At 40.8% G+C, this 12,022-nt stretch overlaps 1 protein-coding gene across 1 annotated transcript in view; it reads right to left on the bottom strand.

Annotated features, from left to right (window-relative positions):
• Positions 1-12,022, bottom strand: part of LOC309835850 (ATP-binding cassette sub-family C member 4) — a 170,540-nt gene that overhangs the window by 46,788 nt on the left and 111,730 nt on the right. The window contains exons 20-21 of the mRNA XM_082675568.1: positions 2,588-2,738; positions 1,041-1,160 (exon numbers count right to left, since the gene is read on the bottom strand). Of these exons, the coding sequence (XP_082531694.1) occupies positions 1,041-1,160; positions 2,588-2,738 (271 nt within the window). The remainder of the gene's footprint in view (positions 1-1,040; positions 1,161-2,587; positions 2,739-12,022) is intronic.

The following is a 12,022-nucleotide window of genomic DNA, read 5'->3' as shown; positions in this document are numbered from 1 at the left end:
GGGTGGCAAATCTGATAAGAGAGAAATTATTTTCCTTCTTCAGGTCTGCCACCCTGTATGCTCTGAAAAGAGTCAGCAGGGGCTTCCCTGGTGGCGCAGTGGTTGAGAGTCCGCCTGCCGATGCAGGGGACACGGGTTCGTGCCCCGGGGCCGGGAGGATCCCACATGCCGCGGAGTGGCTGGGCCCGTGAGCCATGGCCGGTGAGCCTGCGCTCCGCAACGGGAGAGGCCACAGCAGTGAGGGGCCCACGTACCACAAAAAAAAAAAAAAAAAAAAAATGAGTCAGCAAATTACAGCCTGAGGGCCAAGAATGGCCACAACCTGCTTTTGTAAATAAAGCTTTAAAGGAACACAGCCATTTGCCGACGTATTATTTTTGTCTGCTTTAGTGCGGTAATAAACAGCAAAGCTGGAATTCCCTGGTGGCGCAGTGGTTAAGAATCCGCCTGCCAATGCAGGGAACACGGGTTCGAGCCCTGGTCCGGGGAGATCCCACATGCCACAGAGCAGCTGAGCCCGTGCGCCACAACTACTGAGCCCATGATCCTAGAGCCTGTGCTCCACAACGAGAGAAGCCACAACAATAAGAAGCCTGCACACGGCAACAAAGTGTAGCCCTCGCTCACTGCAACTAGAGAAAGCCCATGTGCAGCAAGGAACACCCAATGCAGCCAAAAATGAACAAATAAATAAATAAATAAATTTTTTGACAATTCAATTATTAAAATAAATAAATAGCAAAGCTGAGTAGTTGCAACAGAGACCGTGTGGCTCTTTGCTTAAAAAAAATAAAATCTGTTGACACCTTCCCTAAACGGACAGAAGGCCACAGGGCACCTTGATGGAAGGACAATGCAAGCCAGTGAAGGGAGAAAAGCAGGGGTGTGATGGGGAAGAGGAGAGCACAGAGGGGAGGCTGAGAGGAAGGGCTGGGGAGGCGCAGAGAGCGGTGTGGGCCGGCAAGGCCACCTGACAAGGACTCAAGCCTCAGAAGGCAGCACCTCCCATCCTCTGAAATCATGTCCAGAAACTTACAGACCTGAATGCAAGTCCTGGTGCGCATCGAACAGTTCCTGAAACCTCTCTTCGGCTTTGTACGCCCGGATGGTCCAGAGTCCTTGGAGAGATGATGATAAGTGGGAAAATACTGGGCTCCGAGCTGGGGAAGCAGAGACAGACAAACGACAGAGAAAGTCAGGGAGACTCAATGCAAAGAAATCCACCGCCTTCCAAGGGGCAACACCCAAGGGCTTCCTGGAGGGCTTCCTGGAGGAAGGGGGATGACGCCCCTCTTCAGGAGAAGATCCTCCATGTGACCCTCCAACTCTTGCTCACACTAAGCTTCACTTTTATGACCTGGACATGAAAGATCTGACCTAGATTTAGATAATGAACCTCCATACTAACTCAATCATCAAGGTCCTCCTCAAACAGGGCCACATTCCAAATTCTTCCCTGACATCCCTCCAGGTAGAAATTACCTGGAGGTAATTACCTGTTCACTAATTTTTGGTTCAGTATCATTTTAAAATTTAATTCTCCATCAGAGTCCCTCACCACGCTGAATTTTGATGAACTATCTGTGTGTTGTCTCCACCTAAGGTTAGAAACTTAAGGGCTGGCACAAGGACAGAGGCGAGGTAAGTAAGGCGAACGGATAGTCTGCCATCTCCTTACATCCTGGGAATTTTCCTGCACCTATGCCAAGAGTCTCTTTGTGTGCCACGGAGCACCTGGGCGTCACACGGCCCTTGTGCCCAGAGGACCCATGCAGTCAAGGGGTCTTTGAATAGTTTCGACTTCCGCTCTGGGAACCTGATGGATGTTTTTATAGCTGCCCTACTGGATACTTGAGGCATTTGGAGCTCACTGTGGTATGTGACACTGATGTCACTCTTTTAGAATCTGACAGCAGCCATTCTCTTTTTAGTGACTATGTATTGGTGTGGGGCCTCGTGTCACATGACCAGCCATTTGCTTCCTGGCATCTTCTCTAAGAGCACACTGAACACGAGCACCACGGTCTGGCTCCCGCACATCAGGGAACAGGTGGGTCATAGGTTGCTGGGCAGGGAGGACCCCTTTTGCTTTTCATTCCCCGCCGTGAATGAGGCAACTTGCTTTCTTTGTGGGCAGATTCTGAGCCTGTGACCTTTCTGGGATGAGTGATAACTTGTGCTTTATCAGCAGGAAATACTGACATCGCTTTGTTACCCGTGCATCTCCTAGAAAAGACATTAGCTCTACCATGATGAAATATCGTAATTTTAAGAAAAGTATTTATGGAGTAGATGCTCTGTGTGAGGAAGCATGTCATGAACAAGACAGAAACAGTCCCCTGTCCTCACGGTGCTCAATTCGTCCTCCTCGTGCTAAAATGCAAAGCTGCAGCTGACCCGCCACCAGCTCCATTTGCCTTAAGGGCCACATGGACTCACAGTGGCCATAATATCTAATTACCTAATGTTAACTTAGTGAGAAATTCCAGAAGACAGAGTCTGCAGAATTTCAGGGGTCTGGTCCATTACAGCACAAATGGAAGCCAGGCTGAGTTGCCATCCCAACCTGAGAGCCCCGGGTACTCACTTGTAGATTCCAGGCGTTTCACATCCCTTGACGTCTGTAAGAAATATCTCCGGAGAACAAAGAAAATGATGCCAAGGGGAACCAGGGGTATCGCAATCCAAGGAATCACCGAAACTGCCACACCCACCACACCAATCACTTGTAGAAATGTCTGGAAGAGTGGAAACAGATACAGTGGCCTCTTTACCCAGCATTCTCTCAAAAACAACCTTTAATGGGTTGTTTTGTTAGGATTAAACTCCTTTCTTCGAAGGACATGTTGGAATGGTAAGGAATGCTTTCCCATCCAAAGAAAGAACAGGGGCTTCCCTGGTGGCGCAGTAGTTGAGAGTCCGCCTGCCAATGCAGGGGACATGGGTTTGTACCCCGGTCTGGGAAGATCCCACATGCTGTGGAGCGGCTGGGCCCGTGAGCCATGGCCGCTGAGCCCGTGCGTCCAGAGCCTGTGCTCCGCAACGGGAGAGGCCACAACAGTGAGAAAAAAAAAAAGAAAGAAAGAAGAAAATTATAGGTGTTGCTCATGATATTTATTGCACGCTTACCATGTGACAAAGTTTTTCTGAAAAATATTTATTTATTTGTTTATTTATGTATTTTTGGCTGCGTTGCGTCCTTTTTGCTGTGCACGGCTTTCTCTAGCTGCGGCGAGCAGGGGTTACTCTTCGTTGCGGTGCGCAGGCTTCTCATTGCAGTGACTTCTCTTGTTGAGGAGCACAGGCTCTAGGTGCTCGCTCGGGCTTCAGTAGTTGCGGCTCGTGGGCTTTAAAGTGCAGGCTCAGTAGTTGTGGCGCAAGGGCTTAGTTGTTCTGCTTCATGTGGGATCTTCCTGGACCAGGGCTCAGACCCATGTCCCGTGCATTGGCAGGTGGATCCTTAACCACTGTGCCACCAGGGAAGTCTGACAAACACTCTTAATCTAAGCAAAAACTGGGATATACCAACAACATGAAAGGATGGTGATGGGAATTAAATGAGATACTGTATATAAAGTGCTTAGCAGTTCATATATAACAAATATAAATTCTAACTCCCTTAATTGTGTTCTAGATTCAAGGAGCCAGGAGAGATGGGACGGTGTATTCATAGATTTATGGACCCAAAGAATCTTAAGAATCCCATGAGGTTGGACCCTGTCAGTTCATTCTAACGACTGGAGCAGCTTAGTACCAACCAAGGACATAGCGGAGCAGGTGCTATTTTTCCTAGGTGTGGTAATGATGTCACCTGTACCAAAGTGACTATGGCTTTTCTCTGGCCACAGAGAAAACTTGAATGTGAGGTCTATTCTGTTTGAAGACACACTTTTTAAATAATATGAACAATAAACCTCATCCGTACTACAACTTCTGTCCCCTCTGTATTTTCTTCCCAACTCCAGGCCTTCCAAAGATTGATAACCTTAGGAGAATGGAGGCAAGTCACCATTTTTTGAGATGTTTCCTATTCTATATCCTTTTTTTATTTCAAACTTTGCTTCTTATTAGTGGAAACTTACTGCTCTGAAATTGCTGAGCATTTGTTGGAGACTAAGGGGAAAAAATGGTAGACCTCTGAAGCACCAAAGCAAACCTGATGAAGACGTATATTCCAAACAGAAGATCAATTTGACATTTCCTCTTTCATGCACCATGAATTGGTGAGTTCATATCAATGAAAGTACAAAAGCTACATTTTGTAAACTAGTGAATCCCAGGAAATTTAACTGTGTCCACCCGAGGTCACCCTTCTTGGTGGAACAAAGCAGCCTTGTTAGGATGTCGGGATGACTCAGGCAGAGGGCACTGTCACCACCACCTGCGGAAGGGAGGTCTAACGAGCACCTCTCATCCTCAGAAATGATGCTGTCCTGTGAGCAGCTCTTTCTGACAAACCACACTATAAGCTAAGTGAATTGTTAATCGAGTATAGAAAAACAGTAAAGGAAAAAAAAATAATAATAATGCTTTCTGGAAAATGTTAATGGTTTTGTTTAAAAACCTCCCCATTCAAAAAATGTGAAAACTAAGGTAACTGCTGTATTGCTAGTGCCCATGGCAAATTTTTTCATAATACTGAAGAAATTCCACAAGTCTCTAGATCTGGTTGACAACCAAATAAATGGTGGTTATTACCGCGCCCTCCAAATTACCAATAATGGATGACATTTCATGAGGCTCGCCATGGGTCCCACCTCTCTAGTATTTCACAAGCGTTACTAATTTCATTCTCCTATCACATCTGAGTAGGAGAGATTATGCTTTCTGTTTACAAAGCTCAGAGAGGTTTGGGAGTTTGCTCGAAGTCAGAGAATTTACTTATTTTGTTCCCGAGCCTGTTCCTTTAATTTCTGCCTGATACAGCATCCCATATACAGATAAAATTCATAATAAAAAAATCAAGATCTAAATATACCCCCCTTTTATAATTTTCCCCATTTATTTGCATTCTCTCCCACGCAGGGGCCAGTTCTAGTTTCCTAGCTAACTAGAGCCTGATCAGCTCATACAGCAGACTGATCATTAAAAGGTCTTAAAAATGATTGCTCATAGAACACACTAACATGTTTTAATAATCACTGTTTAAATTTTTTTTAAAGTTTCGTAAGAAAGCATAAAATACAACATGACTTAATTTTAATAAATACATAAACCCCAAGAACACACACATGAGGTTGAGGATTTTATAAGTTCAATGTATACACTTGGATTAAAGTTCCCCCAGGAAGTCTCTAAGTCTAGAATTAACACTATATTCTAATATGGCAGACTTTAACATATTCCTTTCACAAGCACAGTGTGAAATACGAGGGCCTGTTTGCCTGTTTGGCATTTAAAGTCCAAATTGCTTACAGTCCTGTAGGAATTCCTAGGTATCTCTACCCACATGTCACTTTAAACTTAATTCCATGGGATTCTGTTCCTGCCAGTCTCTGTGAAGCTTGTGCCAAAGAACATGCTTTCTATAAACACCAGTAAAAATGTATTCTTCTTACTTTATGCAAACAAATATGCCATCCATACTTCTGGCTCACCCCATTCTTATGTGAACTCTCTCACTCACTCCTATATTGGGCACAATGTGAAATATGTATTTAATCATAAAGTCACTTAATAAGTAGACAGGACTTTTATTATCTGTTTACAGGATTAAAAATAAAATGAGGATCATTAAGACTGTTGACACCCCAAGAGAATTGCAAATCTTTGAGTTTTGCTGTCAGTCAGACTCCTAAGAATTATATTCCAAGTTGTGATAAGTACAAATCGTCCAGATTGCCTTAAACTATTACTGATTTTTGCAGAAAATATGACTCAAGTGCGATAAACAAAGCAAGATTCACCTCTTGGCAAGAAAATACAGCAAGATTTTCTTCTGATTTAGGGAGATTAAGAAATGCCCAGTTTTTGATCAGTAAGCTGTTTATTGATGTGGGTGTGGGAAAGATTCTATTAGATACCTATTTATTCTGGAAACATATCAGATGGAAAAAAAAGCCTTTCAATGAAATGACTATCTCATCAATTGTACTGCTAGCTCACCCAAGATTCTCGTAGAGGCAGTAAAATCCTGAACGCCTCCACGAAGCTCTCTAAGTATTAAGAAATAGAATGTAATTTCTGGGACTTCCCTGGTGGTCCAGGGGGGTTAAGAATCTGCCTTCCAAGGCGAGGGACGTGGGTTCGACCCCTTGTCCAGGAACTGAGATCTCACGTGCTGTGGGGCAACTAAGCCCGCGAGCTCTGGAGCCCGGGCGCCACGACTAAAGAGAAGCCCACATGCAACAACGAAGAGCCCACGTGCTGCAACGAAGAGTTGACACAGCCAAATAAAGACATAAATAAATAGTTTTTAAAAACACAAAGCAATATAATGTAATTTCTATGAAACAATACTCCTTACCCTTCAATCACAGGATAAACAGAAGCAAAGGGAAATCAGTGCAAGCTCCTAAACTTAATACTAACCCTAGAGTTAATGCTGAGTCTGCAGGTGTAAGGTGATATGGTACCTTGCATGTCTAAGGGGGTCTACAGAGCAGCTCTGGTTCCAGACCCCTCCTTTATCACATTTCTTTTGACCTCACCCAACCCAATTAACTTTTATATAAGAAAATGATAAAAAGTGGTGTATCTTATCTCTATGATGAGATCCATACACACTCTAATATTAATAAAGCTTTTCTAAACCTGTCCTTTCCTTAGGATTCACTAATCATGCTTTTCGTCCCTCAGTTGACTGCCTTAGATCTTTTCAGATCCACACTAGCTGTGGAACCTGTGTATTCCTTCAGGTAGCCCTTAATCCTGAGTCACAGTTAACTCCACTAAAGAGTGAATGGTGGGGTTTGGTTTACAGTTTCTTAACCAACACAAGAGAAATGATTAGGGAAACAGAGTGCACTTCTCCCTTCCTTTGTGTTCAGCAAGTCTCAACGATCAATAGCTTCCTTACTCACCTTTTTCAGTGTTTGAGCTTATTATGAAATCCAAGACTACAGTGCCTCTATTTCCTATGTTTGAAAAGCACAGCTTAGAAATAACACCAAATAAAAGTGGAAACAAAATGTTGAGCAATGTACCCCACATAAAAACTAACCAAAAGAAAGCTGGAGTATCTATCTAACATGAAGTGAGGAAGGATTCCTAGAAATAAAGGAAAACATTTCATAAGAATAAAGTGTCAATTTTATCTAAAAGATATTTTTAAAAATCCAAACTTACATAATCCTAATAACACAGCTCACTAATGTATAAAGTAAAATCTGACAGAACTCAGTAGAAACAGACAATGCCATACCCATAGTGGGAGATTGAAACCCACCCATCTCAGAGACTGACAGAAAAAGCAGATAAAAATCAACGGAGATAGAAAAGATTTTTAAAATGTCATCAATATATTTGACCTAATTAGGAACTATACAACACGGCAGTCAGTGATTACATAAGACATTCTTTTCAATTGCATATATCCTATACTATAAAGCAAGTATCAACAAACTTCAAGGGACAGAAATTGTACAGAATATATTCTGACCTAAGCAGATTTAACAAGAAATCAATAACAAAAAGGCAACTAGTATGTCACTAAATATTTGGAAGTTCAATAATACATTTCAAGGTATCATCTAATTCAAAATTACAATAAAATTACAAAGAATTTTGGCATAAAAGAAAATGAATATCTACAAATATTAAAATTTGAAGGCTGCAACTAAGGTGCTTAGAGGTAAATTTATACCTTTAAACATTTTTTTTTAAAGGCCACAGAGTGTACATGGGAAATCTCTGAATCTTCCTCTTAATTTCACTGTGAACTAAAAACTGCTGTAACCAAAAAAAAGTCTTATTTAAAAAAACAAAAAGAAAGTATAAAAGTCAAGGGTCGGGCTTCCCTGGTGGCGCAGTGGTTGAGAGTCCGCCTGCCGATGCAGGGGACACGGGTTCGTGCCCCAGTCCGGGAAGATCCCGCATGCCGCGGAGTGGCTGGGCCCGTGAGCCATGGCCGCTGAGCCTGCACTCCGCAACGGGAGAGGCCACAACAGTGAGAGGCCCACGTAAAATAAAAAAGGGGGGGGGGGATTACCATTAACGTGAATTAAAAGAGAATAACACAAGAGATATCACAGGCACTAATGACGGGATATAATGAGCATTGTGCTCATAAACTTAAAAATACAATGCAAACAACAAATTTCTTGAAAAACCACATACAAAGACTGACAGAATATGAAACAGAAGATCTGAATACTTCCATATCAATTTAAGAATCTGACTCCATAATATGAAAATTTCCCACCAAAAAAAGACTTTAGGTCTATAGGGCTTCACAAGTAGATAGTGAAAAAAGTTTTACCAAATTCTTCCAGGGAATCTGACTCCAGCATTATCATGATATAAAAACCACACAACACATTAAAAGAAAAAAGCTACAAGCCAAACTGTCTTAGGAACACTAAACAACATACCAATAAACTGAATCTAACAACATAAAAAAAGTAGTATTTCACAATCAAACTTGGCGAGGCAAGTCAGAAATCCACAGGGCCAGCTGTTACAAACGATAGGCTGGAACTCTTGGGCAGGAGCCAGTGCTGTTATCCACAGGCAGAACTTCTTTCTATTCAGGGAAGCCTTAACTCTTAAGTCCTTTCAACAGACTGAACCAGGCCCACCAAGACTATCTAAGATAGCATTCCTTAAAGTCAACTGATTAATCATATTTATAAAATATCTGCACAGTAACACCTAGACTACTTTGTGACTGAATAACTGGAATGCAGCCTGGTCAAATTGACACATAAAACTGACCATGGGAGTGCCCTGGTGGCCTAGTGGTTAGGATTTCGGGCTTGCACTGCCCTGGCCCCGGCTCAATCCCTGGTTGGGGAACTGAGATACCACAAGCCGCAAGGTGCAGCTAAAAAAAAAAAAAAAAAAAAAAAAAAGACCATAACAAAAATATCCATTTCCCATGTCTTTTTATGAGGACTGCATAACTCTGATACCACAAAACCTGGCAAAACATTTAAAGAAAAGCAAATTATGAACCAAGATGCCTCATGAACAACAGACACAAATATTCTTGACAAAACATTAACAAATTGCATACAATGATACGTAAAAAAAAATATATATGGTACACATTAGGACCAAGTGGAGTTTATTCTAGGAATATAAGGTTAATTTAACCTGCAAATATCAATCGGTATAATATACCACATTAAAAGATTAATGGTGAAAATAATATAATTATCTGAAGAAATGTAGAAAAATACTGGTCAAATTTTAACACCTATTCTTGATTTTAAAAACAGTAAAATTTTCAGGAATTTAGGAATTAAAGGAAACATTCAATCTACCTAAAAAAATTGCAGTTAACATCATTCTTGATGGAAAAATATTAAAGTTTTATCTTAAGAGTACAAGCATGTATTATCACCTTTTTTCAACATTGTACTCAAACCTCTAGCCACAGCAAGGAAATAAAACTAATAAATATTGGAAATGAAGAAGTAAAATTGTTAATATTGGCAGCTAACATGACCGTGGATATAGAAAATTCTACAAAATTAAAAAAGAAAAACCACGCCCAGGAAATGCAAAGTGGATTCACAAATAAATCAACTGTATTTCTATACACCAGCAACAAGCAATTGGAAAGTGATATTAAAAACAATCCCATAAATACAATCAAAAGACATCCAATATTCAGGAATGAATTTAACCAAAAGATTATATAAGATTTCTGTAACAACTACGTAACACTTCTAAAATTCAACGTGACCTAAATAAGTAGAGAGATGTACCACATACATAACTGACAGATTCAATAGTGTTAAACTCAGACTCTCCTCAAATGGATCTATAGCTAAAAGAAAATATTAATCAAAATTCCAGCAGGCTTTCATTGAAAACAAATTAAAAGGCTTCTAAAATTTGTACAGAAAAGTAAATGATCTAGAATGATCAAAACAATCTTAAGGAAGAAGTACAAAGTTAGAGGACTTAAACCAGAGGATTTCAAGTCTTACTAAAACGAACAGTAACTAAGACTGCAGTACTGGTACAAGGATAAACAGATCAATCGAACAAAATAAAGTATACAAACTCAGACTTATTAACATACAGTCAGATGATTTTTAACCAAGGTGCCAATTCAATCCATAAAAGTCTTTTAAACAAATGTGGCTAGAATAACTGGAAAAAATAGTCAGTAAGCATGCATGAAAAAGAGCTCAATATCATTAATCATTAGGAAAATGCAAACTGACACCACAATGAGAGTAGTCATGCACAGAAAGACTTGAATCACAAAGACTGATAATACTAAGTGCTGCAAAAATTGCTAAGGTGTGGAACAGTCAGAACTCCCATATGTTGCTGGCGAGTGTGTAAAGTGGTGCAACTATCTTGAAAAACTTTATGGTAATTTTTTTTATGGTTCACAAACGCCTACCTTATGACCCAACAGTTCCACTTGTACATGGAGCTTGTATCATTCCTCTAAAATAGAGCTGAGAAGAATGATAACTTGTGTCCGTATAAACACTTCTCCAAGAAGGTTCATTGCTAAAAGCTATGAACGACACAAGTATCTATCAACTGGAGAATGGATAAATTAATTGTGGTATCTTCACATAATGGAATGACTCAGAAAGTAAAAAGAAAGAAAAGAACCACTGAAACAAGTAGCAACATGGACGGATCTTGAAAATCTTGAAAACACGTTAAGCAAAACAAGGCAGCACAGCAAAACCTGCACTACGTTGATTCCCTTTATATACGGAGCCCAAGAACAGGAAAACTGATTTATGTCGACAGAAATCTCGGATAACTGCGGGGGTGTGGAAACTGACTGCAAAGGGGCAAGAGAGATTTTTCTGAGGTCATGGGAATGCTCTACATTTTGTTTTGTGTGGTAATCAAAGGGATGTAAACAATTATCAAAACTCATTAACCAAAAAGATGAAATATTGCTTGTTTCATCGTACATAAAGTATACCTCAAAAAATCAATAAACACGTTTTAAAAAATAGATCAAAAGACGGCCCAATGGTTAGGACTCGGTGCTTTCACTGCTTGGGTATGGGTTCGATCCCTGGTGGGGGAACTAAGATGCTGCGAGCCCCACAGAGCAGCCAAATCATAAAACAAAACAGAACAAAAAGACAAACAACAACAAGAAGAAAAAGGAAAACACAGCAACGACAGCCATGATGACACCAGAATCCAATTCCCATACCTTAGGTTATGCTCAGGCAGGTGTTGGCAATGTGTAAAACACACACTCATAGTTTCATGTATTGATCACCTTGGGTGCGTTGGGAAAAGAAGGCTGGGGGACACATGCGGGAAATAACGGTAACCAGCGGGGTGCCTGAGCCCCATTTGACATATCTCCTACGGGATGCTGCCCTTGGCTTCAATGCTAGAGCTGTCCTATCTGCTTCCTAACTGGATGCAGATAACAATCAGGGAAAACGAAATCAAAAGACCCAGAGAAAGAGTTGCAAGAAACAAAACTCACAAGCAGAGAGCAACCACAAGACAAATAGATTATAATTCATCACGTTCCACATCAGACTGAAGACATATATCCATGCATAAAGTAGCAAGGACGAGGTTTCCATAAAAATGAAGGAAGTTCTCCAGCTCACCCGTTCTTCTTAATTTTATCAAGAAAATACACTGGTAGATAGAATTGAAGGAATATACTCAAGAAGAGCACATAGAGACCCTAAAGGACCTCACCATGAGTAAATGTTTTGCCATTTTCCCCTCCCTAGGAACAACAGTCCATTTGATCATTCCTAAAGATACAAGATGGCAGGGAGAGAAAGCACTGTGAATGGCCACTATAGTTTTGTAATGGACATCGTCCAATAATGTTACAATGTAAATTCCTATGCTCTGAATAGCACCACAAGGCTTGATAAAAATGGGGTGCTTATTGTTT

This window comes from Grampus griseus (genome assembly GCF_964374135.1).
Source record: "Grampus griseus genome assembly, chromosome: 18".
Taxonomy (NCBI): Eukaryota; Metazoa; Chordata; class Mammalia; order Artiodactyla; family Delphinidae; genus Grampus; species Grampus griseus.
Note: the sequence above shows the minus strand (reverse complement) of the source record. Positions and strands in the feature narration are given on the sequence as shown.